The following is a 23,350-nucleotide window of genomic DNA, read 5'->3' as shown; positions in this document are numbered from 1 at the left end:
ATGCAATTATTCTCCCATGTATATTAGAGAGTTTTTAAAGTGTGCGCATATTATGAAATTCGATTTTTGGTGAGGCCCAGTGTTGTGAACCTGTTCAGGTGAGCAGGTGATCTGTTCCTCAAACTCATCGTTAATTCTCATTTTTCTTCCTATGCTTTCCATTCCTTGCAGAAAATAACCTTAACTCCATTTCCTTTGCAAATCGATTGCAGGAACCCAAATCTGACAAAGTGTTTTTATAAATCGAATAATAAATAAATGTTTCATCATGCCATAATTGTGCGCTGAAAAATCCCATAAACAATATCAATAGCCATTTATTTAATCAGTATTTTGACAGCTATGTTTGAATTTTATGATGGTATGTCTAATGAGAACCTGAACTCCTCCGATATGTGGCCATAGTTTACTCTGTCATCCAAAGCACAATGCAAATTTACACTGTAATGTTAGCATGTGTCATGTGGTTATGTCTTGGGAGTGGGGCTTGAATTCACAATGTCTGACTCAGAGGTGAGTCTCATATTAACTGAGCCAAGTTGATGCTGTAAAATAAGCCATGTCACAGGGTGGTATTAATTAATACACGCACATTTACAAACAGCTTCTCCCAATTACTTAATGTCCAGTAGATCTAATGTTAATAGGTTTGACCATTGAATGCTGTGGGAAGCTCTAATAGTCATGATTATTGTGAGAAACCTTCTGTCTAGCATGTATGTGAAAATTAGGATCAGATAGTCCACTTATTTCTGCATTCTGTATTCAATTAGCCTTGATGATGACTGGGTTAATTGTGCAATAACAATGTCCTGTTTGGCTCTGAGACCTGACTATCGGATGCATTTTGCATTGTAGCTCCTACAGTAAACAGCACAAGTTCCCCTGTTTTTTTTAATCTAAAAAAAGCATGAAATATGCATAGACTGTGACCCATTATTCCTTTTTTCCTGCTGATGTAATTGTTGTTTCAAAGATGAGAGAGAAGTGGACCTGCCGCCATAGCATAGTTGGCTGGTGGCCCGTAGTTACTCAATAACAAAATTGCTTTTTATTTGCCTCGGAGTTGGTGATACCAGTCTTGTAAATTATTAACTTAACATTTGAAAGTTCCGGGTTTTTTTTTAGTTTTTTGGAGAAAGAAAAATTGTCCCGCTTATTTACATTCTCTCATATACTTGTTATTCCCAGTTCAAAAACTCCTGACGTTCTTGTGATGCCGCTTGTGTGACAGCAGCTGTGGTTTTCTTTTCAGAATTCTTTTTGCCAGCCTTCTCTGTAGCTGGTTAAGACCAGAATCTGATGGCGTGGCTTAATACATGAGAATAAAACAGCTGTGGCCTTTCTTCCGTACTAAAATGCACTGAAAATCATAGAATCATACAGCGCAGAATAAGGTCTTTCAGCCCATTATGCCTGTGCTGGCTCTTTTAAGAATCTATCCAATCAATTTCACTGTACACTTTACACAACATAAGCCTTTAAAATTTGTGATGACAATGTGGGCGTTCTGGTTCTTTTCCTATAATCCATCCGCACCTTTATCACGCACTAGAAAGTAAACATATAGATTCAATCAAGTGCATAATTTATGAAGAGCTCGTATTCTTGACCTAGATGTTTAATCGGACAACATTGGCTGTAATTTTAATGGTTTTCTCTGTGTCACTTTCAGCTTTTATAATTTAAGGATGTATTGATATATATTCTCATTCAATTGGCTCAGCTGGGCAATTCAATTCCTGGGTTTCAAGAGTTTTAAGAGACAACATTAGCGAAAAATATTTGAAAAGAGTGGGAGCTGAGTCAGAGCGGAGATTGGGAGCTGAGAGGCATAGCGGAGATTTTAAAAGAGCATAGCTGAGAGTCAGAGCGGAGATTTAAAGAGCGGGATTAAGAGTCAGAGCGGAGCTTTAAAAAGAGCGGGAGCCAAGGGTCAGAGCGGAGATTTAAAAAGAGCGGGAGCTGAGTCAGAGCGGTGATTTAAAAAGAGCGGGAGCTGAGTCAGAGCGGTGATTTAAAAAGAGCGGGAGCTGAGCCAGAGCGGTGATTTAAAAAGAGCGGGAGCTGAGAGTCAGAGCGGAGATTTAAAAAGAGCCGGAGCTGAGAGTCAGAGCGGTGATTTAAAAAGAGCGGGAGCTGAGCCAGAGCGGAGATTTAAAAAGAGCCGGAGCTGAGAGTCAGAGCGGGAGCTAAGCCCCAGAGCGGTGATTTAAAAAGAGGGGGAGCTGAGAGTCAGAGCGGAGATTTAAAAAGAGCGGGAGCTGAGAGTCAGAGCGGAGATTTAAAAAGAGCGGGAGCTGAGAGTCAGAGCGGAGATTTAAAAAGAGCGGGAGCTGAGAGTCAGAGCAGAGATTTAAAAAGAGCGGGAGCTGAGAGTCAGAGCGGAGATTTAAAAAGAGCGGGAGCTGAGAGTCAGAGCGGAGATTTAAAAAGAGCGGGAGCTGAGAGTCAGAGCGGTGATTTAAAGAGCAGGGGGCTGAGAGTCAGAGCGGAGATTTAAAAAGAGCGGGAGCTGAGAGTCAGAGCGGAGATTTAAAAAGAGCGGGAGCTGAGAGTCAGAGCGGAGATTTAAAAAGAGCGGGAGCTGAGAGTCAGAGCGGAGATTTAAAAAGAGCGGGAGCTGAGAGTCAGAGCGGAGATTTAAAAAGAGCGGGAGCTGAGAGTCAGAGCGGTGATTTAAAGAGCGGGAGCTGAGAGTCAGAGCGGAGATTTAAAGAGCAGGGGGCTGAGAGTCAGAGCGGTGATTTAAAAAGAGCGGGAGCTGAGAGTCAGAGCGGAGATTTAAAAAGAGCGGGAGCTGAGCCAGAGCGGTGATTTAAAAAGAGCGGGAGCTGAGCCAGAGCGCAGATTTAAAAAGAGCGGGAGCTGAGTCGGAGCAGAGATTTAAAAAGAGCGGGAGCTGAGTCAGAGCGGAGATTTAAAAAGAGCGGGAGCTGAGAGTCAGAGCGGAGATTTAAAAAGAGCTGGAGCTGAGAGTCAGAGCGGAGATTTAAAAAGAGCGGGAGCTGAGAGTCAGAGCGGAGATTTAAAAAGAGCGGGAGCTGAGAGTCAGAGCGGAGATTTAAAAAGAGCGGGAGCTGGGAGTCGGAGCATGATTTAAAAAGAGAGGGAGCTAAGACCCAGATCGGAGATTTAAAAAGAGCGGGAGCTGGGAGTCGGAGCAGTGATTTTAAAAAGAGCGGGAGCTGAGACAGAGCGGTGATTTAAAAAGAACGGGAGCTTAGACCACGAGCGGTGATTTAAAAAGAGCGGGAGCTGAGAGTCGGAGCGGAGATTTAAAAAGAGCGGGAGCTGAGAGTCAGAGCGGAGATTTAAAGAGCGGGATTAAGAGTTAGAGCGGAGATTTAAAAGAGCGGGAGCTGAGATTCGGAGAGGAGATTTAAAAAGAACGGGAGCTAATACCCAGAGCGGTGATTTAAAAAGAGCTGGAGCTGAGAGTCGGAGCGGTGATTTAAAAAGACCGTGAGCTGAGAGTCCAAGAGGAGATTTAAAAAGAACGGGAGCTAATACCAAGAGTGGTGATTTAAAAAGAGCTGGAGCTGAGAGTCGGAGCGGAGATTTAAAAAAAGCGGGAGCTGAGAGTCAGAGCGGAGATTTAAAAAGAGCGGGAGCTAAGACCCAGATCGGAGATTTAAAAAGAGCGGGAGCTGACCCAGAGCGGAGATTTAAAAGAGCGGGAGCTGCGAGTCAGAGCGGTGATTTAGAAAGAGCGGGAGCTGAGTCAGATTGGTGATTTAAAAAGAGCGGGAGCTTAGACCACGAGCGGTGATTTAGAAAGAGCGGGAGCTGAGAGTCGGAGCGGAGATTTAGAAAGAGCGGGAGCTGAGTCAGATTGGTGATTTAAAAAGAGCGGGAGCTGAAAGTCAGAGCGGAGATTTAAAGAACGGGAGCTGAGAGTCAGAGCGGTGATTTAAAAAGAGCGGGAGCTGAGCCAGAGCGGTGATTTAAAAAGAGCGGGAGCTGAGAGTCAGAGCGGAGATTTAAAAAGAGCGGGAGCTGAGCCAGAGCGGTGATTTAAAAAGAGCGGGAGCTGAGAGTCAGAGCGGTGATTTAAAAAGAGCGGGAGCTGAGCCAGAGCGGTGATTTAAAAAGAGCGGGAGCTGAGAGTCAGAGCGGAGATTTAAAAGAGCGGGAGCTAAGCCCCAGAGCGGTGATTTAAAAAGAGCGGTGATTTAAAAAGAGCGGGAGCTGAGTCAGAGCAGAGATTTAAAAAGAACGGGAGCTGAGAGTCAGAGCGGAGATTTAAAAAGAGCAGGAGCTGAGACCCAGATCGGAGATTTAAAAAGAGCGGGAGCTGAGAGTCAGAGCGGAGATTTAAAAAGAGCGGGAGCTGAGAGTCAGAGCGGAGATTTAAAAAGAGCGGGAGCTGAGAGTCAGAGCGGATATTTAAAAAGAGCGGGAGCTGAGCCAGAGCGGTGATTTAAAAAGAGCGGGAGCTGGGAGTCGGAGCGGTGATTTAAAAAGAGCGGGAGCTGAGAGTCAGAGCGGTGATTTAAAAAGAGCGGTAGCTGAGTCAGAGCGGTGATTTAAAAAGAGTTGGAGCTGAGAGTCAGAGCGGAGATTTAAAAAGAGCAGGAGCTGAGTCAGAGCGGTGATTTAAAAAGAGCGGGAGCTGAGAGTCAGAGCGGAGATTTAAAAAGAGCGGGAGCTGAGCCAGAGCGGTGATTTAAAAAGAGCGGGAGCTGAGCCAGAGCGGTGATTTAAAAAGAGCGGGAGCTAAGACCCAGAGCGGAGATTTAGAAAGAGCGGGAGCTAAGACCCAGATTGGAGATTTAAAAAGTGCGGGAGCTGAGAGTCAGAGCGCTGATTTAAAAAGTGCGGGAGCTGAGTCAGAGCGAAGATTTAAAAAGAGCGGGAGCTAAGACCCAGAGCGGTGATTTAAAAAGAGCGGGATCTGAGCCAGAGCGGTGATTTTAAAAAGAGCGGGAGCTGAGAGCCAGAGCGGTGATTTAAAAAGAGCGGGAGCTGAGAGTCAGAGCGGAGATTTAAAAAGGGCAGAAGTTGTGATTCAGAGCAGAGATTTAAAAAGAGCAGGATCTGAGAGTCAGAACGGAGATTTAAAAAGAGCGGGAGCTGAAAGTCGCAGCGGAGATTTAAAAAGAGCGGGAGCTGAAAGTCGCAGTGGAGATTTAAAAAGAGCGGGAGCTGAGAGTCAGAGCAGAGATTTAAAAAGAGCGGAAGTTGTGGTTCAGAGCAGAGATTTAAAAAGAGCAGAGCTGAGAGTGACCATCTGAGCAGCCAGCTAAGTTTAGAAAAATGATCCAAGAGTGACGTCATAGGAAAACGGTAAGTTCATTAGCTGGCAAGTATCTGCTAATTTGTATGAGCTCTTCGAAATTGCTTTCAGATTAAAGGTATGTAGAGAAATATTTTACAGACTAGAAAGACTAAAACTAGCTGGAAATTTTTAAAAGCCGAATTAAATAAAATAGGGTGCACGGCCAGGTGATCGGTTGTTCCTGCATAATGTGGGAGCTAGGGCTGCCAGTGACCACGTGTCGTAAGTGTTGGTTGCCTAAAGAACTCTGGCTCAGTGTTGATGAGCTGGGTTTTGAGCTTCGGATGCAGCGACACATCAGGGAGGGGGAGGGGTACATGGACACTGTGTTTCAGGAGGCAGTCACACCCTTTAGACTAATTAACTTGAATTTGGTCATGGACCTGAGGATATTGCTGTGAGTGAGGCAGGTAGGGTTCCAGGAGACTCGGCCCTTGATCTTGTCCAACAGGTTTGAGATTCTTTTTCAAATTATGGGGCAATTTAGTGTGGAACTGAGGGCATTGTTGGTAAGTTTTCAGATGTTACAAAGATATGTACAGGTTGTGTTGAGGAAGCAAGAGAGGTTACAGAAGGACCTGGACAGGCTAGGAGAATGCGCAAAGAAGTGGTAGATGGAATACAATGTAGAAAAGTGTGAGATTGTGCACTTTAGTAGGAAGAATAGAGACATGGACTATTTTCTAAATGGGCAAAGCTCGTAATTTTTTCTGTTACCTAACTAAAGGTTCTCTGCATTTTCCCTTCTGAGGTCGCCATTATGCGTTAGAAAAACTCCATGGATCCGCTATCACAACACAGTACTTTTTCTGCAACCAAATGTGTTGCGCAATTTAACATTCAAGGTGCATATTCTATTTGCTGTTAATCTACCTTGGTATAAATGCAGTATAAATCACAGAGTGCACTGGGGCCCTCTGTTCATCACTGAAGTATTTGCAAGCAATAATGAAAACCAGGACTGGACAGAACAGGAATAATTATCACTCATCCATAAATTTTTTGAGATTCATTTTGTTGCACATTTTTGTGAATGATTTTCAGAATATTTAGCAAACCACATAATTGTTCAAGGGAATAAAAAAAAACTGTGACCTTTGTTAAAATATTCAATGGGAAATGCAGCATGTCTATCAAAGTAACACTGTCATGTTTTTCAAGGACGTAACAAAATAACCCAAGTCATAAATGATTTAAATAGGATATACTGATTGAACAAAATATTTTTGGGAAGTTGGCTTCATTTTTGGGGGGGATTGATCACTGGTTTTAGTTTAAACTTTGCTCTTGTAGTTTACTACATCCTCTATAGGTAAAGTAAAGTTGCCATAGTCCCAGATGACAATATCCTGCTTTCCCCTTTGTGAGGGAGGTGGTTTAATTTGAGGATCAACACACCTCAGGTGAGGGGGAAGGTGGGGCCTCCATGGTTTGTATGGGAATTGAACCCACGCTGCTGGCGCCATTGCCAGTGATGAAAATTGATTTCCTCTTCCATGACTCCCTTGTGGTCAGCTCAAGAGTAATACTGCCTTAAGACTGAAAGCATTTCAGCTGCCTTCTGTGCTCCGTTTTCATTCTGTAATTTTAAGCTAATTTTTATAGCAAACTATAATCAAAACTTTTTTCCCTTTTTCTTTCCATTTGGGGTTTTCTTCCAAAAATATGGATATCATGATTCAACAATAGGAGCCAGCCAAAGGTAGGTTGAAATTTGTGTTTCTTTTGTGTTTGCTGCTGGTAAGCAGTAGAGAGATGGAGGGTTACTATGCATTCTGTGCCATATTTAAAAAAAATAATTATCATGCAAAATCAGCATTTATTGTCCATCCTGAGTTGCTGAATATTTTGGCATAAAAAATGATGTGCCCGATATCCCAATCTAAATACCAAATCTTTAAACTTACTAGGGGAGGGGCGGCATGGTGGCGCAGTGTTTAGCACTACTGTCTCATGGTGCTGAGGACCCGGGTTTGGCCCCGGCCACTGTCCGTGTGGAGTTTGCACATTCTCCCCGTGTCTGCATGGGTCTCACCCCCACAACCCAAAGGTGGATTGGCCACACTAAATTGTGGGCAGCACGGTAGCACAGTGGGTAGCACTGTTGCTTCACAGCTCCAGGGTCCCAGGTTCGATTCCCAGTTTGGGTCACTGCCTGCATGGAGTCTGCACGTTCTCCCCGTGTCTGCGTGGGTTTCCTCCGGGTGCTCCGGTTTCCTCCCACAAGTCCCAAAAGACGTGCTGTCAGATGAATTGGACATTCTGAATTCTCCCTCTGTGTATAGGCGCTGGAATGTGGCGACTAGGGGCTTTTCACAGTAACTTCTTTGCAGTGTTAATATAAGCCTACTTGTGACAATAAAGATTATTATTATAATTGGCCCATAATTGGAAAAAAAAAAATTGGGTACTCTAAATTTTTAAAAAACTTACTGGGGGAATTAAGTGAGAGTAGAGTGTATAATGATGGGGATTGTTGATGGATGGTAAGGTTACCTGTTATTTCATGCCTATGTGACTAGTATAGATTGGATACTGGTTGAAGTTCGGGTGATATATTGTTGAATGCCTGCATCCAAATATTAAATTCCCACTTGTGAGGGCAGCACGGTGGCGCAGTGGTTAGCACTGCAGTCTCACGGCGCCGAGATCCAAGGCTCTGGGTCACTGTCCATATGGAGTTTGCACATTCTCCCTGTGTTTGCATGGGTTTCGCCCCCACAACATACAGATGTGCAAGGTAGGTGGATTGAACACGCTAAATTGCCGCTTAATTGGAAAAATTTAATTGGGAACTCTAAATTTATTTATTTTTAATTCCCGCTTGTATTTGCTTTTAGGTATCCTAGCTTTGGTAAGCTAAATGGCTATTTCTCTGTAGGTTTTCTGACATTGAGGCGGCACGGTGGTGCAATGGTTAGCACTGCTGCCTCACAGCGCTGAAGACCGGGGTTCGATCCCGGCCCTGGGTCACTGTCCGTGTGGAGTTTGCACATTCTCCCTGTGCCTGCGTGGGTTTCACCCCCCACAACCCAAAGATGTGCAGGGGGGTGGATTGGCCATGCTAAATTGCCCCTTAATTGGAAAAAAAAAAGTAATTGGGTACTCCAAATTTATTTAAGAAAGGTTTTCTGACATTACTTGAGGTTGACAGTTTTACATAATGCAATGTAAGGGAGAAAATGTTTTTCAGTTTTATGATGTGGACAGGATAAATGGTGTTAGAGTCTGTAAGGTCTATATGATGACCTTGAGGTTCTGCTTGTGCAAATTATACTAGATGTGTGTTTAAAATGTATTTATACTCAAGCTGACATTAACTTTTTGGCTAGGGCTTCAAGTTTGTGAGCTCTCTAGTGGCAATTGTTAATACTGTACAACGAAAATTTTGTTCTGAACTTCTGATGTGATTTTTGTGAACACGCCTCTTATTTAATAACTGAAGATAGTTCTCTCGATAAAAGATGAGAGCAATCTGATTCAATTGACCTGTTGTCTATCAAATTGATTATTAAAGTGGTGGGGAATTGTAGCCAAGATGGGCTATTTTGGAATGAAAAGAAAATAATTGTGGACATTGCATTAAGAACTACAAAACGTGTGCAACAGAGCAGTTTAATCAGCTTAAGAGAGAGAGGAGAGATATGATAGTGTTTCAGTTTGGACCCTTCATCAGTACTGGAATGAAAATCCAGAGTTATAACTTCCAACTGAAATGCATTCTGTTTATTTAAAATAAAATGTTTAATTTGCAGATTTTTATAGTCCTGTATGCATCATATCTAATCTCATTTTACAAAAGTCTCCCAAGTATTTTTCCTTTAAATTGCTATTGGAAAGGGATGGTGAGTTCTTACCCTTTTTGTATCTAGGTGTTTGCATACGATCACTGTTTCTGGTCAATGGATGAGTCCGTTAAGGAGAAGTATGCAGGTATGTTGCATCTATTCTGCACCTATGTTACAGGTGTAAAATTGAGAGCCTCATTATAGTTCTCAGAGGCAAAAGCTTTGCTTGTGGCACTAAAGTTCTACTTATTAGTTATTCTTTCTTGTTCAGGCCCCTCGGCCTGTCACACTGTTTGAGAATGTGAGCCAGTGACCACGGAGGGATGTAAGCCAGTGTTGGGGGTGTGTGGTGTCGGAAGTGTGTGGTGTCAGAATTGGACTTGACTTGCTCTCTGGACTTATCAACTTGGCTCTTCATCCTCTTGCTCCTTCACCGACTCCTGTTAATCTTTGAGGTCAGGAAACTGTTGCACTCACAACAATTTGCGAGTGCGTGGCAGAGCAAGGTGAAATGCTGTGGTATTGTACCAAAATGTGCCGTGTACTCTTTGTGATAGCCTTGCACTGGGGCTTTTCATCTCACTTTGAAATTATTTGAGTGACATTCTCTGTTGCTTTAAATATGTGCGTGGTTGTGCATGTGTCTGCGTGCATTAAGCTGGCACAATGGAATATTATTTTGAATGTGGTCGGGTTGTGTGCCCCTTTTGGTCTTTGGCTACCTCTTAAAAGCCTTGGACTGAGCAAGCTCTGTTGTTTACGAAGGTCACTTTTCTGGCCCTTAACACCCATAAGGGGATGGCTAAATTGCTAGTGTTGAAAGTCTAGTCTCTCGTTCCAGGATCATTTTCCCACCACTGTTTTAAAAATAAAATAGAAACATAGAAAGTAGGTGCAGGAGTAGACCATTCGGCCCTTCGAGTCTGCACCACCATTCAATATGATCATGGCTGATCATGCAAATTCAGTATCCCCGGTTTCTCTCTATATCCTTTGGTCTCTTTAGCCGCAAGGGCCACGTCCAGCTCCCTCTTGAATATATCGAACAAACTGGCCCCAACAGCTTTCCGTGGAACAGAATTCCACAAGTTCACAACTCTCTGAGAGAAGACGTTCTTCCTCATCTCAGTCCTGAATGGCTTACCCCTTATTCTTAGGCTATGACCCCTCGTTCTGGACATCCCCAACATCGGGAACATTCTTCCTGCATCTAGCCTGTCCAGTCCCATCAGGATTTTATATGTTTCTATGTGATCCCCTCTCGCTCTTCTAAACGCCAGTGAGTACAAGCCCAGTTGATCCAGTCTTTCTTCATATGTCAGTCCTGCCATCCCAGGAATTAGTCTGGTGAACCTTCGCTGGACACCCTGAATAGCAAGAATGTCCTTCCTCAAACTGGGAGACCAAAATTGCACACAATACTCGAGGTGTGGCTTCACCAATGCCCTGTACAACTGCAGCAAGACATCCCTACTCCTATAATCCAATCCTCTCGCTATGAAGGCCAGCATGCCATTAGCTTTCATCATCGCCCTCTGTACCTGCATGCCAACCGTCAGCAACTGTTCCACCATGACACCCAGGCCTCGTTGCACTTCCCCTTTTCCTAAACTGCCACCAATCAGATAATAATCTGCCTTCCTGTTTTTGCCACCAAAGTGGAATACCTCCCATTTACCCACATTATATTGCATTTGCCAAGTATTTGCCCACTCAGCCAGCCTGTCCAAGTCACCCTGCAACCTCTTTGCATCCTCCTCGCAGCACACACTGCTACACAGCTTAGTGTGTTCTGCACATTTGGAGATATTTCATGCGGCGGTGGGCGGACCCCATGGATGGACAGAACCATCCCTATATCGGGGAAATAATCACACGAAAATACAGTGTAGAAAGGGTCCTTTGGCCCATCGAGTCTCCACCACCACATGAAAGGCATCTGAACTGCCAATCCTAATCCCATTTGCCAGCACTTGGCCCATAGCCTCAAATGTTAAGATGTGCCAAGTGCTCACGCAGGTACGTGTTAAAGGATGTGAGGCAGCCCGCCTCTTCCACCCTCCCAGGCAGTGCACTCCAGACTGTCACCTCCCTCTGGGTAAAAATGTTTTCTCTCAAATCCACACTGAACCTGCCGCCCCTCACCTTGAACTTGTGTCCCCTCGTAACCGATCATTCAACTAAGGGGAACAGTTGTTCCCTATCTACCCTGTCCATGCCCCTCATAATTTTGTACACCTCAATCAGGTCCGCTCTGTCTTCTCTGCTCCAGCAAAAATAATCCCAGCCTATCTAACCTCCCTTCGTAATTTAAATGTTCCGACCCAGGCAACATCTGGTGTAACGTCTCTAAACCCGCTCCAGTGCAATCACATCCTTCCTATAATGTGGCGACAAAACTGCGCAATGCGTGAAAGCTATTCACCAGCCTGTTCCACGATTTAGTGCCAGGGGACAAAGGAGATTGGGGGGGGGGGGGGGGGGGGGGGGGGGGGGGGGGGGTGCACCTGTACATAAGCTCTTATCTCAAGGAGACACAACTAGATATCTGCCCTATGGGAGTTTGTGGATCTCCCTTTGGTACCTGTTTTGTCTTTGCTCTCTGCTATTTTTCCCTTTCTCTCTAACATTGCACTCTGTAACATCCCTCTTTCATGTTGATATTGTACACGCTGTGTTATAAATGAAATTCTCTTTTTAAAAAAAAAAACACACCAATATTTGGAAAAGGAACTGTAATCCCATAAGTCTTGTCTGCAATAGGATACAGTAGCAGCTCGAAGGGCAGTGCTTAAAAAAAGAAACAGAGGTTGTGACATGGAAAGACCTCTAAGACTGTTCCTATCAGAATCCACCAGTGCAGCAAACTGATCTTCCGGTACTGAGGCTTACGCAGCAAACTTGGTGACCTCCAGGGAGTCCATCCCATTGGCAGAATCCTGAAACTGCTTTCGCTGTTGAATGCGCATACAGTTCAGGAGGGAAGATGTCTTCTTCACCAGGCCCACAATCTTGTGTTTTCCAGAACAAAACTGTCACGTGAATTCTGAACTACACTCCTTTGTTTATAAGCTGTAAAAGTGCATTGCTCTCTCTAACTGTACTTTCCTCAACTGTGTGTGCGTGGTTGAATGCTGTAGTGTTAGAATTTGGGGTGAGCATGTAAATAAATAATCTTCATTAAAAACCTCACACAAAAAAAAGAAATGCTCAGCTCACTTGAAAGGTATCTGGATCTGCATCTGAAGTGCTGTAACCTGTAAGGACCGGGTGCTGGAAAATGGGATTAAAATGAGCGGCTAGTTTCTTTTTTCTATATTATAGTTGGTGCAGACACAATGGGCTCTTTCTGCACCATGACGTTTCCATGGTTCTATGAGGATAATGTGGGATTTGGAGTAATGTCTTCTGAAAGATATTGCTAGGAGGCCAGGATTTAGAACATATACTTTCACATCAAGGATCGCGATAATTGAGTTCCAGAGGGACAATAACTGCTGCTGGCAGGTGTAAAATTTATATTTTATTTCCAATGGAACTGTTGGCCATACCTACTTAAGATTTCCAGTCCTCTGCCACAATATATTTACTTCACTAATTCATACTTGTATTTCTTCTTATCACAACCCTTTCTTCGTTCCTGTGTAACTCTGCTGTATTGTTCCTTTCTTCTTCGTCCCATTTTTTTTTACTCCAGGTCAAGACATCGTGTTCAAGTGCCTTGGTGAAAATCTGCTGCAAAATGCATTCCAAGGATACAATGCTTGTATATTTGCCTATGGACAAACAGGTAAGATACCACAGTGATGTATTTCTTTTAAACTAAATTAACTTACAAAACATATTTGACAAATAATTGGCAGAACACCTTAGCTTTCACATGAAGTTCCAGCTGCATTTCTTGCAATCAAACCTTTGAATAGATAGAAAAATAATTTTACAAAGCTTTGCAGGCTGTCTTTTTTTTATCTGGTCTTACTTCTGTCAAATAGATGGTGCCTGAACTGATGAAAATATGAAGGCACATGTGTTTATAATAACTGTTCCTTTCACACTGATCGAATTCTCCATGGTATTTCCAAAAATGAAACTGGATTAATTCTGATATGTTGTACACCTTATTTACTACCTTGGTTAGGCTCAGGGAAATCGTACACAATGATGGGTTCAAAGGACAAGCCAGGTTTGATCCCTCGACTGTGCAGCAAGCTGTTTGAACGAGCATTGCAAGAGGCAAATGAGGAGCAAAGCTTCACAGTCGAAGTGTCGTTCATGGAGATCTACAATGAGAAAGTCCGGGATCTCCTTGATCCAAAAGGGTAAGTGGGGGAAGATAAAGATGAAAAGTAAACATGTATAAATCTATAAGTGAAAGTAATTTTGTCATGAACACGTTAACACAAAATGTGCTATTCTGCTGTAACATCTTTTTACCCGTATTTCTTGCCACAGCAATAGATATGTCTGTAAACAATGGCTGAATTTGTCCGATACACCATGTCAATAATTCATAATTTCTCTAACATTCAATCACTGTTAACAGTTCTTCTATGTGGTAAATTTAAATTCTCGTTCTCCCTCTCCTTCCTCCAAGGAATGGGTCACATATAATCTTTTTTATTTTTCCCCCTGTGTGGATGAAGTTTGATGTCATTCTCTGACATTTCAAGTGAGGCCTCATTCTGTTCTGATTTTTTTTCAGCATTTAAAAATAATTTTTGTCACCTTGAATCATGGATAAAATTTCCCACTATTCTTCATATTTCAATTGAATATATGTCTTTTTCCAATCAAGGAGCAATTTGGTGTGGCTAATCCTACACATCTTTGGTTTGTTGGGGTGAAACCCATGCAGACATGGGGAGAATGTGCAAACTCCTCACGGACAGTGAACCGGGGCCGGGATCGACCTGGGTCCTTGGTGCTGTGAGGCAGCAGTGCTAACCACTGCACCACCATGCAGCCCTGGATAAGGCTTATGTGACATGTTGTCTTGACATTATTTCTTGCCAATGATTTTATTAAGGAAAGTTTAAACAAAAAAACTTTATTAAAAAAGATGGTCAATCCCGGCTTTTTTTTTTCCTATTAAACATGAATTATGATGCAATCACTGGGAGAGGCACATGGGAGACCGAATCTGATGCTGTATTCTCCAAAGGCTGCCCTGGGTATGCCTGTTTTCAGATTTTGGGACCAGGTTATGGGTTAGATCGATTACCCTGCAGTGTACAGAGATCTCAAGAAGAGGCAAATAAAGCAAATGTGAAATATCTTTATCAAAGAATACCAAAAAAAATGTTAATTTATTTAGATTCATTATGTCTCTACACTCTTGTGATGCTTGGAAATCAGCAGAAACTAATATAATTTCTTACCCGAAGCCAGCCAAGACCACTACCAATATCTTCCAATCTGGGTTTACTTTTCAGCCTGCAGCCCATGCAGCCTCCTCCAATCTAAGTTAGGCATTGGCCATATTGCATAAGCTCATCCTGCCTTTCTGGAATTTCTCATAGCTCAGCAGAGCAGCTGATTCCTTGGAAGCTGTTACAACACACCTCTGCTTATTGCTGACTGGAGTGTGTGGTTTAAACCAGCCATGTATTTTACGCCACAAGTATCTCTGGCGATTAGAAGAAATTTAAGTTAGTGGTTGGATGATGGGTGTGGGAAGATGAATAGTGGGCAAGGTTACCCTGTCTGCTGGAGGGGATAAAATAATGGGCATTTCCTTTCATTTCAATCTGCATCATCGTATAATTCATGAGTTGAAAATTGTGGTGAAGCAATGAATGTGCATGCAAATACGTATGACAGAATATATTCTAAGAACATGTGGTCAGCCACAACATTTCAATTACTATATTCTCCACCATGCAACTAAACCTATTCCTTTGAAGTGATCGAGAAACTTCAAGAGATTGAACTATGCGAGAGAGAAAACATCAGACAAGTTTGAGAGAACTTTGATCTCTTGAATGACAATTGAAGATCAACATTAGGGTACTGCTTTGCAAAGCAATGAAGGTACCATTTTGGTACCTTCCTTTGGCTGCTCAAAGTGCTGGCTGAATGTAGCATCAGTAAGCCCTGTTCAGGTATAACACCAGAGCTACAAGTCCAATTTGTGAACCGACCGAGTTTCTTTTGACTTGTTTCACTAATCTTTCTTTGCACTCTGCATTTTAGGAGTCGACACACTTTAAAGGTGAGAGAGCACAAGGTTCTGGGTCCATATGTGGATGGCTTGTCCAAACTGGCTGTGACAAGTTACAAGGTAAGGAAACTAATTAGTAAGACTGCTTGAAACAGGACCTAGAAAGATGTAAACTAAATATAGGAGAAGTAACATTTTAAGGTGGTTGGTATAACCACCTTTTTGGTTTGTGGTAGCAATTGTAGTAGCTATTAAGGGAAATTGACCTTTTTATGCAAAACTTTGCCACCAGTTATTTATTGTACCAAGGTACAGTGAAAAGTATTATTCTGCGTGCAAACCTGGCAGATCACTCCATATATCTATATACATAAGTACACCATACAAAAAATAATTACAACTGTAAAAAAGGAAAAATGCATTGAAAGATCAATTTAATTCAAGAGTCTATTGGCAGCAGGAAACAAATGCTGTTTTTGAAACTGTTAGAACACGTTCTCGAGCTTTTGTATCTTTTGCCCAATGGAAGAAGTTGGAAAGAAAAATAACCAGATTGGGAGGGGTCTTTAATTATGTTGTTCACTTTCCCAGGGCAGTGAGAAATGTAGACCGGGTCAGTAGATGGAAGACTGCTTACATGGTGGACTGAGCTGTGTTCACAATTCTCTGTAATTTCTTGCGATCTTGGGCAGAACAGTTAAAATTTGGGGCTTAAAATTTCAAATGTGTACCGTTGAATTTAATTGCCAACGTTTAAAAAACAAAAATTAGAGTAACCAATTAAGAGGCAATTTAGCGTAGCCAATCCATCTAAACTGCACACCTTTGGATTGTGCAGGGTGAAACCCACGCAAACACGGGGAGAATGTGCAAACTCCACTCGGGCAGTGACCCAGGGCTGGGATTCGAACCCAGGTCCTCAGCGTAGCAGTCCCTAATGCTAACCACTGTGCCACATATCGCCCTTTTAATTGCTGACATGATATTCATTTTCTATACACATCTGATCTATTGCTTGAGGTCTTATTTGCTATTATTTTTGTCGAATTAAATGGATGGAAGAGCTTTTCACATTTTTAAATCATAGAATTTACGTGCAGAATATTCTGTCAATCAAAAAAAGCACACATTGTTCTTTAATTTTATAATACGCTGAAGACTATTGCGATTTGAAATTTGCATAACTATTTGTTTTCATTATTTTTCTCTGGCTGATCTTTTTTTTAAACCAGGGTTACTCAAACATCATTTGCTCCCTTATTAATAAAACGCCAAGTAGAATAAGAGCAGCAATGGGAACTTCCCAAGATTTGCTCCCAAGCCGCTCACATTTCTGACTTGGCATATATTGTCAATCCTTCTAATCCAAAGATTATAATTCTAAAATTGGTGCAGGAACATACCAAGGGGGTATATGTGTGAAAATTGTTGAAGATGGCAGAGCAGATTAAGTAGGATTCTGGGCCTCCTAAATCAGGGGTGGGCAAACTACCGCCAAAGGTATTTCTGCGGCCCACCAAGTTTTTGTTTTTAAGGTTATGGGGGGTGGGGGGGGGGGGGGGGGGGGGGCCTGTTGGGTTACTTACGGGTATAGGGTGGATACGTTGACTTGAGTAGGGTGATCATTGCTCGGCACACCGTCGAGGGCCGAAGGGCCGTCTGTGCTGTACTGTTCTATGTTCTACATGAGGCGCCCAGAATCATAACCGGGTGAAGTAATTATTTTACTTAATATACTATGCGGCCCTTTGTGAATTGTGAATTTCTGAATGTGGCCCTTGCACGGAAAAGTTTGCCCACCCCTGTCCTAAATGGAGGACATTATGCTGGACCTTTGTAAAATGCGGGTCCGACCTCAACCGGAGTATTGTGTCCAGTTCTGGGTATCACACCTCAAAGAGACAAGAGTGCAGAAAAGATTTGTGAGGATGGCTGCAGGGAAGAGAAACTTCAGGTATCAGGCTAGATTGAAGAAGCTTGAGTTGTTCTCCGAGATTAAACAGTTGAGAGGAGATTTGATGAAGGTGTTCAAAATCGTGAGAGGCCTTGACAATGAGACTGGTGGAAGGCTCGATAACCAGAGGTCACTGAAACAGCAGCAACATGAGAAAATAGCTTTTTTAATGGCCTTGAATACAAGAAATTGGCCCAGATGTAGATCTTATGGCCCGGGGAACTTGCTCTGTCGTTTAATACGATCATGGATGATACCTCTTAATTCCCTGAGACCAAATGTCTGTCTATCCCGGCCTGAAATGTATTCAACGATGGAGCATTCAGAGCCCTATGGTGCAGAAAATTCCAAAGCCCTTTGAGCGAAGTGAACTGCACTGCTCAAGAGCGTGGCTGAAGCAGATTCAATTTGCCTTTCGAAGGAGAATTGGACAAGCACTTTAAGAGGAAAAGAAAAAATCATGGGTTATGGGGAAAGAGCTGGACAGTGGGATGAACTGGTTTTCTCTTGCACCAAGTTAGCACAGACATGGCGATGATGTACTGTACCATTCTCTGATACTTCATCTCTAAATCAGAATTCTGGAATCCCCTGTCTAGTGTAATTTGGAGGCATGTTGCTGTAAGGACTGTAGCGGGTTCAAAGGCTCATCACCGCGGGGGTGGTGACAATGGGCAATAAATCTATCGCCTTCATTCCTCTCGTGCTTTAATTTAGCTTATTTTAATAAAGTTCAATGGAAAGTTTAGTTCATATTACGTAAGGATGAAAATCTGAAACCAAAGCTGACGATACTGAAAATATAGCCAGCACCTGAAAGAAATTGACAGGGGCTACTTGAATTCTGATCAAAAGGTCTTCCCTGAGTAATGCCCTATTCTTGTTTTTTTCACATTGTAGTTTACAGTGACATTTCAGAGTTTGCTGCATAGTTGGGACTCTCATTAATTTTTCATACAAATAATCTTTTATTGTCATAAGTATGAAGTTACTGTGAAAAGCCCCTAGTCGCCATATTCCGGATCCTGTTCTGGTAAGCTGGTACGGGAATTGAACCCACGATGCTGGCCTTGTTCTGCATCACAAACCAGCTGTCTAGCCCACTGAGCTAAACCAGCCCTTATTTACAACCTGAATCATAGAATCCCTTTAGTGAAGAAGGAGGCCATTCGGCCCAACGACCCTTCGAAAGACTGCAAACAAATTTCCATTTGAAATAGGAAAATTATGTTCTATGTAACAGTCCACTCTACTTCATGACAGTTTTCACGCCAGCATGATAGTGGTAAATATAGTTGTGCGTTTCTATACGTCAGTTCAATATGCTTTGGCAGCAGCATAGTTCAATGGGTAGAAAGAATTACATTTTTCTAAGGATGGTTCTGAATGGAATTATTCTTGCCAACCAAGGTTGAGGAGAGTAAAAGAGAGTATTAACGCGAGCGGAAAATAATGCTCAAGACAGTTTAGCCCAATGGGGGAAAGATTAGGGAGAGATTCTGGGTAAGAATGGATTATATCCGAAGTCCATGGTTTCTCTCTTCATGGTATCGGTGTTCACCTTTTGCATTCTTGGGCTTCACTGAATAGACATTAATCTGCTGAAATCAGTCATTTGTTTTTAAAATTTAGAGCACCCAATTCATTTTTTCTAATTAAGGGGCAATTCAGCGTGTTCAATCCACCTACCTTGCACATCTTTGGGTTGTGGGGGTGAAACCCACGCAAACACGGGGAGAATGTGCAAACTCCAAATAGACAGTGACCCAGAGCCGGGATCGAACCTGGGACCTCGGCGCCGTGAGACTGCAGTGCTAACCACTGCACCACCGTGCTGCCCTGAAATCAGTAATTTGCTGTACGGACTGGTAACCACTATCTCTTTTGCAAAAACATACCAAAGATCATCAATGATTTCACAGTCTAATACTTTGCCTTTGCTGTTGCCCACTTTATAAAATAGGATTTAAAGCCCAGCATAGAGAAGAATGGGTTTGCCAGCACCACTGCTGAATGAAGTGATTCATTTATTTTCCTCATTCCACCCAATTGACTTTTTTGCTGGAGGACAGCAGACTCTTTTCACCTGCGCACACACTAGCATGATGCATGTTCAAGTATAATACATTAAAATAGCTGAAATTTTGCCAAATATGAAAAGAAATGGAGACAGCACTCGACTTGCTGGTACTAGCCAAACATTCTCCAGTTTCCTCTGAATAGGTTTGAGTCACTGATATACCTCTGGCATAAAATTACTGAAATTCTTAAAAATGCAGAATCAATAGCTAAAGTGCAATCTACAGTACTCTCACTCCAAATACTATTTTCCCCTGTCTTGAAAGAAAACGGTTGTATTGTTGGTATACTTGGGGGCAAGTCATTTTGTGCTGCTCATTTACACCTCTAAGAGTCTGATAATAGGGGCTATGAAAAGTTGATTAGGAATCAGTGATCTCAAACAAAATAACAAAAAATGTTCTGTGGGGAAGAAAAATATTAATATATTTTAAAAACATGGTTCTCTTATTCAACAGGACATTGAATCTTTGATGTCAGAAGGGAACAAGTCTCGAACAGTTGCTGCCACGAACATGAACGAAGAGAGCAGTCGGTCCCACGCAGTATTCAACATTATTCTTACACACACATTATATGATCTTCAGTCTGGGGTGAGGGCATGTGCTATGATGGCTACTTGAATTTCTGTGGTGCAGCTCATGTGCAGGAGGTTGACAGAGTGCTTCATGTAAAGGAGTTGCAGACGTGTAGAATGCAAAAAGGGGAAATGAAGATTATGTGGAAAACACGGCTTCTGAAAGCAGGCAGGATGGTTTAAATTATGCACAGAATTCCAGAGTGCACAGTGGCTCAATAAGTGGCCATTGGGATGGGGAAGCAAGAACTCATTAGAGGAGCAAAAGGTGCTTGTGAGAAAGTATGGTTAAAGCATGGTTAGTCTGGTAGCGTGCCCCTTTAAGGGGGACAAAATCTCGGACGGTCATGCGACCCAGTTGGCCAATGGGGCCAGAGCGTGGAAACTTTGGGGGCGGAGCGCAGGCAGGGTTCCAGTTAGTTAGGAGTTTGGAGTCTTGGAACATGGTAGGTTTTATCTCACTCTCTGTATATACTTTATTAAATCAATCATTTGTTGATCCATCTGATGGTCCCCCGTCTGTTAGGATATTAGTTAGGATGGTGCCATGCGGAATTTGAAAGCTAGGATGAGAATTTTGACGGCAAGGGGTGGAATTTCTGGTACTCGCTGAAGCAGATAATCAGACTGGTCAGGGTCTATTTTTATAACGCAGATTGCATTGGTCAACCGTGTAGAATTTTATTTTTAAATTTAATGTACCCAATTAATTTCTTTTCCAATTACGGGGTAATTAGGGTGGCCAATCCACCTACCCTGCTCATCATTGGGCTGTGGGGGTCAGACCACATAGACATGGGGAGAATGTGCAAACTCTATACGGACAATGACTCGGGACCAGGATCAAACCCGGGTCCTCGGTGCCGTGAGGCAGCAGTGCTAACCACTGTGCCACCGTGCCGCCCAACCTTGCAGAATTTTTTGAACAGTGATGAAGAATAGAAAAAGAAGTTCAGTGGATGTGGTTTATTTTGTTTTTGAAAAGTGTTTGATGAGGTATTGTATAGAGTTATGGCAGTGAGTCACGTGGATACAGAGATGGTTAGATGAGATAGAAGAAAGATTTATTTGATTGTGCAGATCTGATGAGCAATGTAGCACAAAGCTCTGCTTGGCACACTCTATACACAAATGATCTGAACGTAGAAATTAAGGGAATAATGTTGAAGGTTGCTGATTGCAAAGTAAGGAGGCATGGCAAATTGTGATGAGGACCGTGAAAGACGAGGGCATGTATAGGCAAATGAAAGAAAGTCCAAAGATGTGTAGGTTTGGTGGATTGGGCATGCTAAGTTGTCCCTCGGTGTCCAAAAGGTTAGGTGGGGGTACGGGCATTGTGTGGGGTGTGAGTTCTCTTTTCAGAGTGCCGGTGCAGACTCGATGGGCTGAATGGCCGCCTCCTTCACTGTCGTGATTCAGAGAAATGGATAGAAATGTGCAATAAACAGAAGAATGGGGGAAAGTAAGATGTTAGATTAGAGGAGCAAAAGAACTTCTATGTGTAGATGAAGATCATAAAGGTGACAAAGTAAGATAAGGGCATAAAACAGGTAAATAGAATTCTTGGTTTTAGATCTAGCAGCATGTTGGGAAGAGCAAAAAGTATTTGTAGTGAATGGAGAATTTTTGCGATTGCAGTGGAGGCAGATTTGAATAAATCCAATGTTTTCTTTTATATAGACTTCAGGTGAGAAGGTGAGTAATTGAGCCTTGTGGACTTGGCAGGCAGTGAGAGGGCAGCAAAATCTGGAGCTGCTGGGGATCGACTGAAGGAAGGAAGCAACATTAACAAGTGAGTTCTTTTGATGTTGCAGGTGAAATGTTTAACCTGTATCTAATTACTGATTTGTGCTTTTAAAAATTAAATTGGATTAGATGACAAGATACTATTCCTTAAGTCATCAGCTTTGGATAAACTAATATCTAAACATGAGATCCATTAGACCTTTTAGGACAGTGACTATTAATTAGGTTGTATGGTGGCCTAGATCTATCTTCACCCTTGCTATATCTTTTGCCACTATACCTCTTTTAAAAAATATAAATTTAGAGTACCCAATTCTTTTTTTTTCCAATTAAGGGGCCAATCCACCTAGCCTGCACATCTTTGGGTTGTGGAGGGCGAAACCCAAGCAAACACTGGGGGAATGTACAAACTCCATATGGACAATGACCCAGAGCCGGGATTGAAACTGGGAGCTCGGCGCCATGAGGCATCAGGGCTAACACACTGCGCCACCATGCTGCCCCTATAAACCTTTTTTTAACTTGTAATGTTTTATAGGGACATATTATTCTAACTGGACCTTAAAACCTTTGTATTTGACTTGCAAGTTGGCTAGTTCCTCTTCTGTGCTTTATTGCTAATCCCAAAAGATACCTGAAAAAGTTTGCACAAGTACATTTTTACCCTGAGCTGTAATTGTTGCAGGAGAAACTCGAGGTTCCTTGTGTGATCTGGCAGACTGATGCATACTGAATCTACCGGCCCTCGTACTCTGCATTGTGTTGAATAATCGGTCTGTGAAGTCACTTGTTTTTAAACACCGTTAGTTGTCTTTGGCTTGCCACTTGACTGCTGTGTTTTGAAATCCCTGTGCTTATCGCATTGTGGTTTCCAGCAGGCTCCTGCTTACTTAATCTCTATCTAACTGTGTACCTTGAGGTGACGATTTATAGTTAACAGTTGTTTTGTTAGCCCAGCATTTGTTCCAACCTTTGTTGTTTGCTGAATTTCTCCTTCAGTTTAAAAATAAAATTCTCTCATAATGCGAGAGATCTCCTATTGTGATTATAAAATCATAGAATCCCTACAGTGCAGAAGGAGGCCATTGGGCCCATTGAGTCTGCACCGACCCTCTGAAAGAGCACCCTAACAAGCTACCACCCTATCCCTGCAACCCAGTAACCACACTTAAACCCCACCATCCCTGGATTTGTGAACTATTTTAAAACCTCTCCGATCCATGACTTGTTGATCTTCTCTTACGTTTGCTTCCGTAAGGACATGAATTCCTTTTTACTAGCTGTGAATATCTAACCGTGGTGGCAACTTCTCAGTTTGGATTCATATAAGAAAAAATACTCCTCAAACAATCAACTTGCATTTGAATGAGGTGTCAATGGTGTGTCAGACAAAACAGAATTCTGGGGGGGGTGTAAACCTCTTCATTCACCTGAGGAAGGAGCAGTGCTCTGAAAGCTAGTGTTTGAAACAAACCTGTTGGACCTTTAACCTGGTGTTGTAAGACGTCTTACTGATTTCAGAGGGTATGTGCAATTGCAGCAGTGGCAAACACCTTGCAGCGCCTTTTAAAGTAGAAAGTTGTCCATGGCTTCACGGACAACTGCAAAATGGTCACCAAGATAAAGAAAGAGCTATTATGAAGGAAATCTAAAATGGTCAGTGAGATGTGTCTTAAAGCAGAAATGGCAGAGTAGCTAAAGGAGAGAATTCAAAGAGTGGGGCCTCTGTTTGGCTAGAAGCATGACAGCCAGTGATGGGATCAGT

General features: G+C 42.6%; 1 protein-coding gene across 1 annotated transcript in view; it reads left to right on the top strand.

Moving 5' to 3' along the window:
* Positions 1–23,350, top strand: part of LOC119976058 (kinesin-like protein KIF13B) — a 216,246-nt gene that overhangs the window by 102,160 nt on the left and 90,736 nt on the right. The window contains 8 exon segments of the mRNA XM_038816183.1: positions 6,971–6,983; positions 9,154–9,214; positions 12,767–12,859; positions 13,208–13,388; positions 15,262–15,349; positions 19,721–19,855; positions 21,520–21,538; positions 21,541–21,631. Of these exon segments, the coding sequence (XP_038672111.1) occupies positions 6,971–6,983; positions 9,154–9,214; positions 12,767–12,859; positions 13,208–13,388; positions 15,262–15,349; positions 19,721–19,855; positions 21,520–21,538; positions 21,541–21,631 (681 nt within the window).

The sequence above is a fragment of the Scyliorhinus canicula genome, chromosome 1 (assembly GCF_902713615.1).
Source record: "Scyliorhinus canicula chromosome 1, sScyCan1.1, whole genome shotgun sequence".
NCBI classification, from domain to species: Eukaryota; Metazoa; Chordata; class Chondrichthyes; order Carcharhiniformes; family Scyliorhinidae; genus Scyliorhinus; species Scyliorhinus canicula.
Note: the sequence above shows the minus strand (reverse complement) of the source record. Positions and strands in the feature narration are given on the sequence as shown.